The following is a 16,106-nucleotide window of genomic DNA, read 5'->3' as shown; positions in this document are numbered from 1 at the left end:
GTTAAGAAAGAACTTTCTGAGAGACCATTTTTTGAGAACTTAACATCGTTTTGTTGTACCATTTACGAATAGAATTCTTCTAAAAATGTAGTTGGATTTTAAAACATGACTAATGTTTAGCAATATTTAGCTACCAGATTGAGCAGAAGACCTAGAGTAAAAATCATACCTGGAATTCCAAATCATAGTGCCAAAGTGAGGTTGTTTCATCTGGCCCCCTAAATAGTCCTCTTATGGAAAATTTTGCAAACTCTTTGATGATATAACACAACCCAGCATAATGACCACAGCATTATTATCATCGACAGGTGTACTCCACAGTATGCTGATAAACCTGAGCAAGCAGAGAGATTGGTGCACTGTTTCCTACCTTGCATGCGTTTCGAAACGTAGGATGTCTTGAACAATGGAAAGCATGTACTTATTCATTTCTTTGGGAAGCTCCCCAATAGAGAGCAGGATGTTTTTTACATCCATGTAGGATGGCTTGTTATTTAAAATGATAGCAGCTGCAGTAGTGCGCACAGTCTTTTCATGAACTTTACGATTCTGATGGTATATCCTGTTCAAAGTCTTCTTCACCTGTTCATAAGATGTTCAAGCTTGTTAGTGCATATCCAGATTTTTAACGTTGATATTGTGGCAGGCAGGTTAGTGCTCTCAATACACATTCCTACATTTCCCAGGTCCCTTGGCAGTTAAGTTGGGGCCATGGTTCTGGCTACTGGATCATAAACAGAATTGCTCTGGGTAGCTTCTGGGCTGAGGCAGTTAGGAGCTAGTATGCCTCCTCCATCTCTTTTACTACTGCAGTGAAATTAGGGCCACACTTTCCATTACCTACAGTAGGCATAACATGAATGAGAAATACATTTTTGATAAGCTGAGATTCTGAGGCTCATTTGTTATTGTAGCAGATCATGATTTCGCTTAATATAAATTTTTTTAAAGATACTACTGCCACGTGGCAATAGGGCTCTGGAGAGAGATGGCTGTATGGACTGGCATTTCTTTACAGGGAAGTACCTCAGAATCTTCTCCTTTTTAAAGTCAGTAGCCTTTATTTTTAGAGCAATTTGAAATTTGAGGTTCATAGCAAACTTGAGCTGAAAGTCCAGAAAGTTCCTCTACGCCCTTGCTCCGTGCCACCCCTGCCATTCCTTACACAACCTCGCTCCCTCCTCTACACCACAGTGGTCATTCACTGCATTTGATGAACCCATCTTTCCACGTCAGTATCATGGAAAGTCCATAGGTTACAGTAGAGGATTTTTTACAAAAATAATACATTAACACCAAAGAAATTTGCCTTAATTCATTCTGTAGCAACAAATAATTCTGTTGTTTGCAAGCATTGCCTAATACTACACAGGCTATAGTGTTCTGTACAAGGCACTTATAAATATTTCTTTCAGTTCTATTTTCTTCTGCCTCTTTCTATTTTTCCCAAATGTTGGCCTTGTTCTCAGGAATTAAGTGACTCACTTCAGTGCAAACAATTAGGAATGCACAAAGCCAGAATTTGCACGTAGGTCTGTATGATGTTTAGCCCCTGACCCCAAACTGGGGTAGGTTCTGCAGCCTACCACAGAAAACCTACCGGAAGGGTCTTTACCTGCAAACCGGAAACATCATTCTCAGCAGGCAGTTTAGCTTAAGGTTTACAAACATTCTCTGCCTAAATAGAAGTTAAATTTAGATAGCTTCCTGAAAATGTAGCAATAGGAACTGACAGAGTAATAATCAAGCCAAGAGATTTTAGTGTCAAAAAATTTAATAGAATCTTAAAATTTATGGAAATAAAGATATTTCTGAAAATACTTTGTTTCTTAAAGTAAAAGAATATGCTTTAATATTTATGCTTCAGAATATAGGATATTTTCTATTCAAAAAGTGAGGCTGTTTCAGAATAGCCTTAAGTCCAATTTAAGAGATATTTCTGAACAGGAAAGAGAAATTGGTAGTTTGGGAAAAAACAGGATGTTTTCAAAGGTGTTTGCATTTGACTCATGTTTGGGCATGCTTTTATCCTGTTGTGAATTTTGCAAATATTCTTGGGGAATTTACCTCATCTGTGATGAAAGAGACATCGTATCTCTGAAGACTCGTGGTAGCAAGGTGGCTGATGGGCCCTTCTCCTGACTCAGCATACTTTAGGAGGAGCGGGATGGCTTCAGGAAGCAGGGCATTCTTCAGGGCCAGCAGGTACATCATGATGTCCTCTTTTTTCTGTGCTTTTTCAAGCCCTCCCAGCATTAACTTCTTGGCTTCTACCACTCCCTGAGAAAATTCGCATACTGCCTCAGACATATGCAAAACCATGCATTAAACAAGGCTTGGGCATGACTGACTTCACTCTTGTGCCCAAGAAAACAACTTAAAGTTTAGAAAGGTTTGCATTTGTTGCCTGACTGAGACATACACTGAAGATGAGCAAGTAAAACTTGATAAAGGTGTTTTTTAAAATACATACCTTAACATATTCTTAGGAAGCAATAAGTATAGTTATGAACACACTTACTTTTGAACACATTCAGAATGTATGAAGTCATTTAAAAAATTCCTTTGTGATTGATTATTCATAAAACTGCCAATTCACTGAAATTCTAAAGCAACAATTAGATGGTGCCTAAGTGGTAACAGTTTTCTTAAGTAACAACTTTGGTGAAAGTAATGTCTTTTACTAAATGTTTAAAAAGTGCTTGTTTCCACTTGATTTCAAATTTTATTGACACTACCATAGAGTTAAAAAGATGTTTCCTGAATGCTTTCTATGGCATGTACTTTGCTTGGTACTTTTCAAATATGTTCTTTAATCAGAAAAGCCTGTTTTTTCTGGCCTAGAAAAATAGGAATTGAGTACAAGTTAATAGTTCAATGGAAAAACAAATTAGAAATAGGGACGCCTGGATTCTGGTTTTATCTTTGCCACTGGGTATGCTTTAGGTGTAGGAGACTGTTCTGCGTGGTGTAGGCCCAGCTCCCACTGGGAGATAGACAGGACCCATGCCCACGGATAGGTTCTCCCGTGGGGAATCAGGCCTGCAATGTGCCTAGGCCACTTCAAGTTTTGCTTTTTGCTAAAAACTCCCTCACCCGGATTTGTGGCAAACATTTACTGCAAAATAACTTCCTAAAATCCATGCTAAACCTTCCTAGAACCTATGTAACCGGTCCAACCACTTGTGTCCTTTTCGTTAGCAATTATCCCTCTTCTGTGATGTGATTAGCGGCATTGTCTCCTTTGTTTTCTGTGAAAGGTAACCACCTAAAGCAACCTGTGCATAGTAAATGAGGACCATCATGTAATGTGCCAGAAACCCAATAAAGGCCAGTCACAGCAAGGGCCGAGGCTTTTGCTCCCCTTGAGAGAAAAGCCATGCCTGCCCTTTCCCTCCACAGGACTTGATAGTTCATGTGAATGTCTCATTTCATGCATAATGACGTGGACACTGTGGACCAGTGTCCACATCATTTAGGGGCTTCAGCTTTAACATTGGCATAAAGATTCTAAAGACCTAATTCATCTATAGGATTTGTAAGTTCCGAAATTAGGCTGCAGGCACACACAAAAACAAACACACATGTACAAACCAGGATGGTAGCAGGAGGGGAGGGGTTGGAGGAGAGAACGGAAGGTCTGTGAATAAGGAAAGATACTACACTTTGTTTTCTCTAACCATGGCAACTGTCTATGCCCACTATCAAAATGATTAAAAGACATTTAAAAATGTGATACCATACTTTGTTACTGAGGTTATGGGGCAATAGGTATTTTCTTATGTTGGTGGTGGAAGCATAAAATAGTATGATTCTTATTGAAGATGATTTGGCAAAAGCTAACAAATACGCATTTTGATATAGCAACTCTAACCCTGAAGATACAATTCTAACAAAAAATGTACCTAAGATTATTCATTTTAACAGTATTTGTAATAAGAATAGAAACCACCTAATGATCACACACAGGAGGCGCTGTGTAAACAGTGCTCCGTCGACACAACCAGCCCTAGATGGTTGCAGAAAGGAATGAGGAAGATCTCTGCAAACCAGCATGGGGTGATTTTTAGGGCACGTTGTTAAGTGAAAAAAAAAGATACAAGAAAGTGTAGTGTATACAGAGTGCTATTTTATGCAAGAAAAAGGACATAAGAATGTGTGTGTACATCTGCTTACACAAAGAAATACAGGAAGGAGAAACCAAAAGCTAACAGTACTACCTAAGTAGAAAGATAGGTGAGGATGGAAGGGAATATTTACTACAGTTCATCTGGTGGCCAAGTCTCATTATCTTCAAAAATACATTAAAAAGACATTGCTCAAAAACATTAACAAAATTGAATGATAGTGATAGTGGATAGTTAACAGCTACCAACAAGGTAGCTTTAAAGATGTGATGAGAACCAAGTGTCTCATTATCAGAACTTTAAATTTAATCCTTTGTTCAGTTTCCTCCTACTGCTATTAGCTTCTGATAGGTATTCTCTCCAGAAGTTTCAGCCACTCTCTATTCCTGGTGCTAAATAACTCCTCTCTGGGCTGCAGGTATGACCATCTATCTGCCTGTTGGATAGCTCAACCTGGTTGCCCAAAGGATTCCAATCTTAACAGGCCCAAAATAAATTAATAGTTTTACCCTCTCCTCACCTCCAAACCTGGTTCTTCTATAAACATTAAGTGGTTGACATCACCATACATCTAGTATCCTAACCTGGAAACTTAATAGTCATCTAGATCCTTACCTCTCTCATTCCCCACATCTCATCAGGGACTAAATACCATTGACTCTACTTCCCAAATGGCTCTTGAAAGTCTCTTCTCACCCTAATGCTCCCAGATTAATTAGACTTTTACTAATTCTTGCCCAGGTTGATGCAAATGTTTCTAATTAGATCTCACTGACTCTAATGTAGCTAACACCCAGGCAATATACCATTTTGCTTCTTTATAAATAAAATATCCAAACCTGTCGTTCACCTGGATAAAAGGCGTACTGTTCTTCCTTCTCTGTATAAAATAAAGATTAGATTCCTTAGCTTGTCATCAGTAAAGATCCAGCCTACCTCTCTTCTCTCTTTCCCTCTTTTCTGAATCTGTACTCCCACCTATGTGTCCACAAACATATATTTTGTGCTTCAGCTCCACAGAGTTTCTCACTGTTCCCAAGTGTACCAGATGCATTTTGACTCTGGGCCTTTTCATACATTGTTGTATTTCTCCTAGGATGTCCTTCACTTTATACTACCATCTCTTCACCTACAAAGCTCTTCTAGACTAAGCTCAAATATTTAACTTTTTTTGGTGAAACTTTCCCCAGCACCCCAAACAGAATAGTTTGTTACATCTTTTGTTTTCTCAGAGCACTCTGTTTATAATTCAATATTATTGTAGTTATCTGTTTGTGTCTGATAAACAAACTAGTTCTTGGAGGATGATAGAATATTTTATGTATCTTTATATTAAAGGACTAGCATCATACCTACCACAGAGAAAACACTCACTAAATACTGCTGAATGAATGTTTTTATATGTGAGTTTTATCTTTAGACAACTTATTTGATATTCTATTGCTAAAGTAGACCAGCGACTCAAATAATTTCAGAAATATGATAAGAAGTCATAGTTCTTTATATCCTAAAATTATACAAGTTTAATTTCTGATAATCTTAAAAAGTTGATACTCAAACATTTTCAGTGCCATTTTTAGTGATCTTTTTATGCTTAGTTTACATTCTAGTTATGAGTTGCCTCTTTTGGAACTACCCGGTTTCAAGAACATTCTCTTTATATTGTTTTTCATAGCAAGTACTCAGTAATCAAAATAATATAGTGATGTCTTCTGAAGGTAGGAAAAAATGCTGACTGTGAGCTGACTAATAAATGTGGACGGAAAAAAGACTATGTTTTTATGTATTCAGTATCTTTGATCTATTTTCATTATAGAAAGATGAGCTATGTTGGATATGAATCCATTTGGATTTTCCATATTTAGTTATGCTTATAAAATGAGTGTTTTATTTTAAGAAGAAAGATGTTAAAATTGATAACCAAGCAAGTGGAAAATCTCAGGGAAGTGGAAAAGCTCCAGGAAAATGAAATTAAAGATAAAATGTAAAGTCCTAAGCAGATAGAAGTAAATAATTCCCACCATCAAAACTCAAAACAGCAAACCACAATTACTACAGATCGAGCCCTGCTCTAGGAGGTAGTCCTAGAGTCTGATATTTTTCTAGCAATGAGAATTAAACCATACACACCATTCAAAACTGAGTACATAGTGGGCACTCAATAAACACATATTGATGGGGGATTAATTAACTATTCACTTTTTAGCAAGTATTTATTGAGCATTGTCTATGTACCAGGTATAATTTTAAGCAATTGGTGTTGGAAAAAAGGAAGATCCAATTCTGCATGGAGCTTACATTTCAGCGGAGACAAAAGTAAACAATATACATAATAAATAACTGAATTATAAAGTATGTTAGATGGCAATAACTGCTATGCAAATAGAGAAAGTAGAGTAGGGTAAGGGTAAGGGTAAGGGGGATTAGGAGTACCAGTGGTGGGCACATGGTGAGTGTTAAATAGGATGATCTGGAACCACACATATAATACGTGAGATTAGATTCACACTTACTTTAAGTTTGCAGCCATCACTCAGACATAGCTTCCTGACCAGGGCCCCAATGATGATCATAACGGTTTCCCTGATGTCATTGCTTGCAAAGGAACCCTTGAACTTACTCTATTAGCCAAAAAGGGAGAAAATAAGTTACCAAACTTTTTAAACATGTCCAAAGAATATTTTTAGTTAAGAAACAAAGCAACCAGGGACTAAGGAAATTGTTATGTTCCTGGATTGCAAACTCAGAATTTTGCTTTGGAGACTCTTACAAATTCACTAACTCTGAAATGAAGAGTTACTAGACTCCCCCCTCTCCAGATATTCTTAACATTGTTCTATGAATTCCCTAGAGGTTTATGGATTGGGATCACTGGGTTAGTGAACCAAAAAGCAAAAACAAGATCTGTAAAATGTTACATATGGGTGAAAAGGGGCTTCACTGCTTTTATCGGATTCTTAAATGAACCCATTTTCCAAAAAGATTATGAACTGTTCAATTAGATCATAAGTGAATAAATGGACATTGAAAAAAAAACTTGGGCAAGAGAGAAGTCTAGGTTTTATTTTCAAAATGAATTTTTAATATTGGAAGAACTGTATCTCTTCACGTACTGTGCATTAAATACCATGAATACTTTTGAAGTGAAAACAAAGATTTTTAAATCAATTTTTGAAGCATAACCAAGACTTCTCCTCTCTGAAATTTTGTCTCATGTTATGTTATTGATAGGTAAACAAAATACTTAAATTTATATAAAGTATAGTTTGCTATTTAGAGGAATAGCAGAGAAGACACTATGTAAAATAATTTACTGTACAGTTAATAATTAATTAATGGATAGAAAATAGTTCAAAAGAATTTTAATATGAATAATCGGAAGGTTCTTGGTCAGCCTTCATTCTGATGCTAACAACTTTTTTTTCATTTTATTATTGTTCAAGTACAGTTTTCTGTGTTTTTTCCCCACCACTCCCCCCAGCCCCAGCCATCTCCACCTCTCTCCCCTGATCCCAACCTCCCCTTGGTTTTGTCCATGTGCCCTTTATAGTTCCTGAAAACCATTCCCCCCATTATCCCCTCCCACCTCCCCTCTGGTTACTGTCAGTTTGTTCTTAATTTCAATGTCTCTGGTTATATTTTGCTTGCTTATTTGTTTTCGTTGATTAAGTTCCCCTTAAAGGTGAGCTACTGCCTAGATTCTTGAGAGCTTTTTAGGGGTGAGAGCTTTTACTTTCCCAGTCTCCCTCTGACTTACAATGAGGGCTCTCAGGAGTTCTTCATCGGGATGGGAGGCAAATCCGCAGGCATAGAGAAACCTCTCCTGGAGGATAACACTACTGTCACTTTTGAAATCCAAAAAGTCCAAAATAGCATCTAATGAGTCTGGGGTCTGAGCAGAGGTGACTGCATCCACCAGCTGAGGTCTATCAAGAAAGGCATAGTCATGGATTGTTAGTGTTTAGGATGCTTAAGGAACTATTTAAAATCTCTCCTATTTATAGGCTCTCCATTGGTTTGGATTTCCTAAAGAAGTGAGTTTTTAAAAAAAGTTGAACAAAAAAAATAGCTCTCAAGAAGACCACACCCATTTTATTTTGAACTTCTTTTTTAACTCCCCTTTGCCTCATTCAATGTATACTCAGAAAATACAAACCAATTTTGTTAAATTAACCTAAGTAAAATATAATTTGGAGATCTGTAAATAAAATTATTATACTTATATATAAAATTATATAAATAAAATTATTAATTAGGTTCAAATTCTTTTCTATATGAATAATATATAAAATCTATGGTCCCCCAAAATGATTCTCTTTCTCTAATTAGCTTTGTGAACATACTCATTTCTCAAGTGCCTACTTTAACTAGTGCAATATTATCTAATTCTTTTAACTTTAATTTATATCCAAGGGAGAAAGTTTTCCCCTTTTTTAAAAAAATAAAATGCAGCATGGCACAGTTCAATGTTCAGCCATGTGGGAGCAGAGTGAAAGTCCTCCCGGAAATGTCTAGTTACACGTTCTAGCCATCAAGAACCTTTGGTTGGTTGAGTCTGGGATATAAAATTTCAGAAACTTGTCATACTAATGAACAGAATATATATGTAAATATTTTATTCCACATCCATGTAAGCACACCACACATGTGTTTACTGCTTTATACTTTTTTAAAAAGATATACTTGTCTAACAAAAACTCAGTGACCTAACAAATCTCAGTGACCTCAATGAATGAAACAGAGTCTGAGAGAGCTACTTATTGTCTATTATTCAAGCACTGCACTAGATATTTTAGGTGTGCAATCGTCCTTGGCAAGGGCTAAAAATGCTAAATACCTTGGGATTGTTGGGAGGACTAAATGACATAATCTATGTAAAACACTTAAATAGTGCTTAGCACATTTTAAGCTCTGTATAAATACATACTTTTATTAATTCCAATCACCTCACTGAACTCTCTGTCAGCTTAATACTACCCTCATATATAAGGAAGCAGACTCAGAGATATCAAGTCGTCTGTTCAAGGTCGTCTGTTCATAGCTGATAAGAGTACGGTTAGGATTGGAACTCAGTTTTTTATGAGTCTGGAGTTCAGTCTTTTAACTATTACAATGGTGTTTCCCAAAGTGATTTTCATGCAACTTCTAGTCCTATCAAATGCTTTAAGAAAGAAATTTTCAAGGCCATTTAAGTTTAGGAAATGTTTAAGGAAACTTATACATAAAATTATCAGATTAAAGATTTTACAAATGTCTGAAGCAAACAGAACTATTAGATTTGCTTTCACCTGGTATTTTTCAAACTCAGTTGCTCACAGAATCCTTTCCTCTTGGCAAACTTATTAATATTCTGCAAATTACAAGACACATACAACTACATACTTTGGGGAATGTTACATTCTGCCACCTTGCCTTTCACTATCTTGCAATAAATGTTGTAAAAGGAATTACTCTTTGTAATTCACAGATGTTGAAAGTGAGGCTCAGAGGACAAAATGTAAATGACTTGCTTAAAGGTTATGTACACTGTTGGAAGTCAGGATTTAAAACCAGGTCTTCTAATTTCAGTTCATCCTCAAACCTTTCTACAGCCCTGTGCTATATGCGTGTTACATAGGATATAGTACAATATTGTGTAAATAATCTGATTTAGAGAATACATTATGAAGTCATCCAAATTATTGCTGCCTTAAGATTTTTAGGATACAAATAAGGTTAAGGTTTAGTGTAACTGCTATTCTAAATTGTAGCTAATTTTTGTACTTTTCTTATTAGTATTTTTATCTTTGATATAAAGACAAATCACCCTGCTGGTATATTTTAAAGTTTTATAATTAAAACAGAGTCTGAAAATTTATGATTTTGTACATCTTTTAACTTTTGATTTAAATATTTATTTTTTAACAAAGTTGTTTATTTTGAAGTGTTAGCTATATAGAATGCCTATCAATTTTTTTAATGTCTTCAAGGCAAGCAAGTAACATACAATAAAAAATAAATAGACTATTCAGAAACAAAGCTAAATTCTCTTCTCAGGTAGTTGAGCCCTTTGAACTCAGTGCTACTGCTGCTCAGCACATGTGTGGATAGCATGGCAATTTCCACTTTCAATTATGTTAATGGCTTGTTTTCAGCATTTGTCAAATTAATTGAACTATGTTCTATATCATCAATTAGAATAATTAGTATCATTCAGCTGAGTCTGTGTTTACAGGAAAATTCTATCTTACCTAACAACAACACTTGTATGTACAGACCAAGTAAATTTGAGATTTAAGTTAACTGTCTTAATTATGCATGTAAAATGAATCACTCTTTCATCAAATATCCAAATTATGTACTTATTTCTTTTCCCTAGATTCTGTCAGCTGTTTACCTCACTTCTCACTAAATCATATAAACCATAGCTTTGACTGGGATGATCACTATATCTTTAAAAAAGCACAGTTTTTCAGTTGAAAAATTCATGCATTTTTTGTTTTCATAATCCACTCTGAAATCTTGTCAACTGTAAATTAATAGCTCCCAGAACAAAATTATAAAAGAAAAAAACAACAGTGAGGCAGCATGGCTACCACACGGTGTTATGATGAAGCCCTGTCCTCCCCTGTCTATGTACTAGTTTGAGCCTGATTTAAGCTCATAAACACTCAAAAGAAAGATTATTCTGAGTCACTGCTGAAAACTTGTTATTGTCGCACTTCTGGTTAAGTCATCATTGAATTACTGCATTGCTGCATTTAATGCATCATTACTGCATTAAATTACTGGCATAATTGTTCAAACAAAATGCAAAACAAATAATTCATTTGGAGGTGGGCAGTTGGTTAAAAAGAGGTCTTTCTTGCTAAATAAAAAAACAATAACCTGGAAATGATTTCCTACAGACCACCTTACACAATGTTCAGGGAACTTACAGAACTTCCTTGCTTTCAGCCTTTAGAATTTGGAGGATCTCTTCTTTCTTCGCAGTCCGGAGGTGCTTAATGAAGACCAGGAAGTTCCTGATAGCCTCAGCCTCGGAGAGGTTTTCAGGCTGCAGGTGTTTTCTGATGGACTGCCAGTGCTCCTGGAGCTGCAAAACATGGCTGCAGGCTCACACCCCATTCATAATTTTGAACACCCACATTTACAAGACATGTTCCCCCCAGAAATAAATTATTCCTTGTATCTGACAAACAAAAGAAGCATTCAATATCCTATCTCAATATACCTGACTGCCCCCTGCCCATATCACACTGCTATGACTCTCAGAGGCAAATATAGAGGCCTGCTGACCTTGTATGTGATCTTCTGTAAGAGACTGTTTTTGTCTATTAATATTTAGCTCAAAGGACTTTGGGCATCCAAGCATATTGGTCATTCCATTGTTACAACAAGGGAGTTACTATATTTTTCAAACTGTAAGACATACGTTTCCCCCCCACAAATCTGAGAGGAATAATGGTTGTTAATGCTGCTGTTGAGTTGTTTGAATTTACATTGGTGAAATATTATGTTATTTATGTTATTAAATATTTCACTACATGTTTTGCTTCAAAAATTTTTTTCTATTTTCTTCCTCTAAAACTTAGGTGGACCTATGGTCCAAAAAACATGCGGTATATCTGAGGCCAGGTTTTGACCACCATAATGAAATTGTGCAAAATTTTCATTAACAGAATATTTCAGAGGGCAAAAATATTAGAACTGTTGAAGAATTGTGTCAGGTTTCTTATAAAGGGACTTCACAGAGAATCCATTTTTGTAATAATTTGAGCTTCCTATTATCTATTTTATTGTGTGTATGAAATGCTATGCATTACTATTACTAAGGTCTGAAGAGTTATTACTTGTATCTAGTAATAATAACTAAGTAAGAATATCTAGGTAAGTAGAATAGTATTTAGGTAAAGGTAATTCTCACATACACTATTATTATGCTAATGTGGTTTTGAAAATAGTAAATAGTTCTAATTAATGACAATATTTGGCTTTGAAATAAGCTGAAGAACTTATTTTTGATAGTTTACCACTTCCCCCAGTTGTCAAGAAGGTGTTAAATCCCATTAGTGATTTCCAACTCTAACTCCAGGATAGTCAGCGTGCTGCCAGTTTTGAAATTATTCATTCCTTCTAATAAGCAAAAGATATAATTTGCTTTTTCAAATCCCTTTTGGTTATCTAATCACAAGAGGATATTGCAAAGAAAGAATATCAGCTGTGCTTAGCTAAAGATTTACTGGGTCATTTATGAGGAGAAAGCATATCAATGTGCAGTCAGATTTTTTATCTTTAAAGGGTTGCAATGGTAACATTATTCTGGAAAGCAAACTCAAAGACACAAATCCTTCCTACAATAATGAGGAAACCATTATCAAAAACCTTAGATGGTTCACGACATTTAATAACTATGGGGGAGAAATGGATAGTTCACAATATAAGTAAAGCTGATTGGTTTCATAGTCATTTTTCTAAATAATTTTTTTCTCAGATGACATTAGAAAATTACACTGAAACAGTAAATGATATGAAAGAAAAAACAAATAAAAGAAGAAAGGTTTGAGAGTGATTGATGTTTTTTGCTTCATTTTGTTTTCTCTTGATTGAACTTTGGTGTATTTGAGAAACTAGTAAGGGATTAGAGCCTTCTACTTTAAGCAAATTATTGTATTAGTTTTTGGTGATTCTACTTTGCTGAACACTAATAACATCCAAGGGAAGAGCATCTTCTGGTATCTACAAACAGTATGAAGCCAAGGGCTTGCTCTCTTGACAACAGTTTAAGTATTAGGATATGCTGGACCCTAAAGTCATTTCTGTGGCTTTACCTCACAGTAATTCATGCAATAAATGAAATTTCTTTTGTTGGATTACAAATGTTACAAGATGGTCTACCCTTTGCCTTGGGAATGTGATATCTCATGCCTGACTATAATTGTAGGGGAGGTTGGAGTGTGATAAAGAAGTATTTCTTAACTTAGGCAGAAGGTTGGTTATCCTTTCTTGTCCTCACAGCAACACTGGGAACCCTGAGCTGGCTCAGTAATCCATTTCACTGTGGACATGTTGCTACTGAGTGGAAGACTTTTAGGATGCAGACCCTTGTCTGTGCTCTTGGTACTGTATGCGTCCCCCTAACTTCATTAGGCCCTTATTACCCCTGAGTTCTAGGTGTTACTTTTAAGAAGCTGTCCTGAAGTCACCACATTTTTTAATTTGAGATGAGTGGATGGTAATGATTTGTTAATTATTTATGTGTCATGCATCACCTTGGGTGCACATTATTAGGCTACTGTCATCACTCATTGGTGGCTGGTAGTTCTTTACAAACTTTCTCCACAAAATTAGTTGAAGCTTCCACTGGAGACAAAAGCAAATTCGAATTTTAAGCCACGACTATTCCTATATTTGGCTGCACATTACAACTGCTCACACGTACAGAAGGGCATCCTCTACACTCGCTCTGGAAGACCTGCCCCACAATGGGAAGGGCCTTGTACTTGGAATCAACTGCTTTAATTATGGTTGCTACTTGCTTTCCCGACATCAGCCTTGGGCCTGCTTCAGTAGTCTTCAGCTCTAATTTCTGCCTGTATAAACAAAGGTAGATAAATATCACATTAGCAGCATTGTTTTGAGTGTACGAGCTATGAATTGCCTTTTTTTTTTTTTCTGGCAAACAAGATACTAATTTATTCAAGTTGTATAAGGCCTTGTCTTTCAAGTTGTGAAGTATCCAGGGGTAACCGATTGAAAATTTAAGGCTGGATTTTCAAAATATAATGACAAGAGAATACAGAGAAGAAAATTTGTACGAATACTAAACAAGATATATAATATCACCTCTTTTGAATTTAGGCCAACTTTCTAAAAATGCTATCTTCAATATAACCACACGTCACTTATTAACCGAGGCAATTAGAAAATCTTTATTTAAAAAAATTGCCTCAATACTATTTTTCTCCAGTATGTTCTTTCAGAAACTTGTCTCTCTCCCATCAAGAAGTAGAGTCCACATCCTCCCCACTTGAGCCTGGGCCGGGTCTATAACTGTCTCAACTAGTAGATGACAGTAGAAGTGACACTATGTGACTATCAAGGCTAAGTCATAAAAGGGGGTTCAGCTTTCCTCTGGCCTGCTAGCAGCACATGCACCTTTGGAGACTTCATTGCCATGTCAGAAGCCTGGCTACCTGAAGCCGCCATGTTGAGAAGCCATGTGGAGATAAAGAGAGATGTATGAGGAGCCTCATTAGTTTGTGTCTTTTCAGCCCAGATACCAGAGAGATAAGGGAGCAACTTTTGAATGAGCTCTGGTCAGTGACTACCCATGACTGCACTAACAGAAACCAAGCAAGGCATGGCTGGTGGGCCAGGGCAAGCCCCAGACCTATGAGAGAGAATAATAACATGAATGTTGCGACCTGATAGACCTGATAAGTAATTAAACATATTAATTTAGATGAAAATATATGAAAGCAATAGTAGAATAGAAAATTCTACTCCAGATGAGACTTCAATAAAATGTCAAGAATTTAAAGCATTTCTCACAGATTTTACATCCTTTCACCTCTGACATGATGGCTACTTTAGAGAAAACATTGCAAAGCAATGGCATAAAATATAATGCATTCAGTGCTAAAATAGTGTTCTTCTAAATTTACATCCAAAATACCACATATTCTTAGATTTGAAATTCTAATTCTTAAGCCTGTGAGAACTATTCTGACCAAAGAACTTTTCTCAAATTGAAATAACAAGCTTGAGTACATAAGTACTATAAATCACACTAAAAATTCTGTACATTTACTTTACTATGAAACTTTTTATGTGTTTTTTAACAACAGTAATGGCAAAAATCTCAAAGAGAGAACATGCAAATGCCACCATCTTTTTAATACTAACATCAAAAACATTTGACAAAGAAATCAGAAAGTAAACTAGAATAAATCAAGCAGATTGCCTTGTTAAAATTTAAATTTACTCAATAAACAATTTTTAAATGAAATTCTATTTTAAAATAGCATTTAATACATGTGATAATTATTATAGATAATGTGAAAAATTAAAAGATGTGCAAGATATAATTACTGTTTTCAAGGAGTTCACAGTCAAAATGAGGAAGTACAATATATATTTTAAAACCAAGTATAATAATATATAAAAGAAAAATAAAGAAATTTTGAAATTTTAGCATCGTCTTACTTTGATACTATCTTGCCTGCAATGGTTTGTAGAAAATTCAACCCAAAAGCATGTATCTCTTCTGCAAGAACAGCTATAACAAAGCTGTCTTCTATCTTATAGGTGGTGACAGATGTGGCTTTTGAAGTAACACCCAAGACCTAAATAAGTAAATATTTATAGTTGTAAAATTTAATCAGCTTTTTGTCTTTAAATTCAGTCAAATACCAAACTATGTTTTAATCTTCAAAAGAGCTTCCCCTTCACACTTCCCCCATCATTCAAACATATAACATATTAAAATAAACCCATTCATTTCATAATATGTGAAATTATACCCTAAAGTAAAAATTATAGATGTTCCCAAAATATATATTTTAAACTCAACCCTACAGGGAAAGTGGTTTTAATCATACCTGATTTGCCGTTGTAAAACCAGACCTTTCTATTTTGCATGAATCCAAGGCCTTAATTTTGGTCACTTTGTCTTGTTGAGCCTGGTAGGTCACTTTACAATCCCCAGAGATATCTACCTAAAAATAAGAGCAAAAATATAGTGTTTAGGATTTTCACATGGACCACTTGAATTCCAGTCATAACTGGCTTGAAAAGTGGTTTCCCTAATATGTCAGGGCGGGCGGCCTTTTGTCGAAAATAGGAAGAACTCATTGCTTCTTGTAGCAAGAGGATCCTTTTTCATCCTCTTTGGTTGAGTCTTACTGGTGCCTTCTTAGTGCCCAAGGAATAATAAAGGATGCTCTACTTCTCTCTAATGTCTAATAAGAATCAGACAAATGGCCTGGTCAAAATCAA

The 16,106-nt window shown here is 35.7% G+C and overlaps 1 protein-coding gene across 1 annotated transcript in view; it reads right to left on the bottom strand.

Annotated features, from left to right (window-relative positions):
* Positions 1-16,106, bottom strand: part of MTTP (microsomal triglyceride transfer protein) — a 45,465-nt gene that overhangs the window by 15,097 nt on the left and 14,262 nt on the right. Inside the window, exons 5-12 of the mRNA XM_037151923.2 lie at positions 15,710-15,826; positions 15,315-15,454; positions 13,549-13,699; positions 11,045-11,202; positions 7,885-8,053; positions 6,641-6,748; positions 2,068-2,280; positions 371-582 (exon numbers count right to left, since the gene is read on the bottom strand). Of these exons, the coding sequence (XP_037007818.2) occupies positions 371-582; positions 2,068-2,280; positions 6,641-6,748; positions 7,885-8,053; positions 11,045-11,202; positions 13,549-13,699; positions 15,315-15,454; positions 15,710-15,826 (1,268 nt within the window). The remainder of the gene's footprint in view (positions 1-370; positions 583-2,067; positions 2,281-6,640; positions 6,749-7,884; positions 8,054-11,044; positions 11,203-13,548; positions 13,700-15,314; positions 15,455-15,709; positions 15,827-16,106) is intronic.

The sequence above is a fragment of the Artibeus jamaicensis genome, unplaced genomic scaffold (assembly GCF_021234435.1).
Source record: "Artibeus jamaicensis isolate MK-2021 breed Jamaican fruit bat unplaced genomic scaffold, CSHL_Jam_final contig_452, whole genome shotgun sequence".
In the NCBI taxonomy this organism is placed as follows: Eukaryota; Metazoa; Chordata; class Mammalia; order Chiroptera; family Phyllostomidae; genus Artibeus; species Artibeus jamaicensis.
Note: the sequence above shows the minus strand (reverse complement) of the source record. Positions and strands in the feature narration are given on the sequence as shown.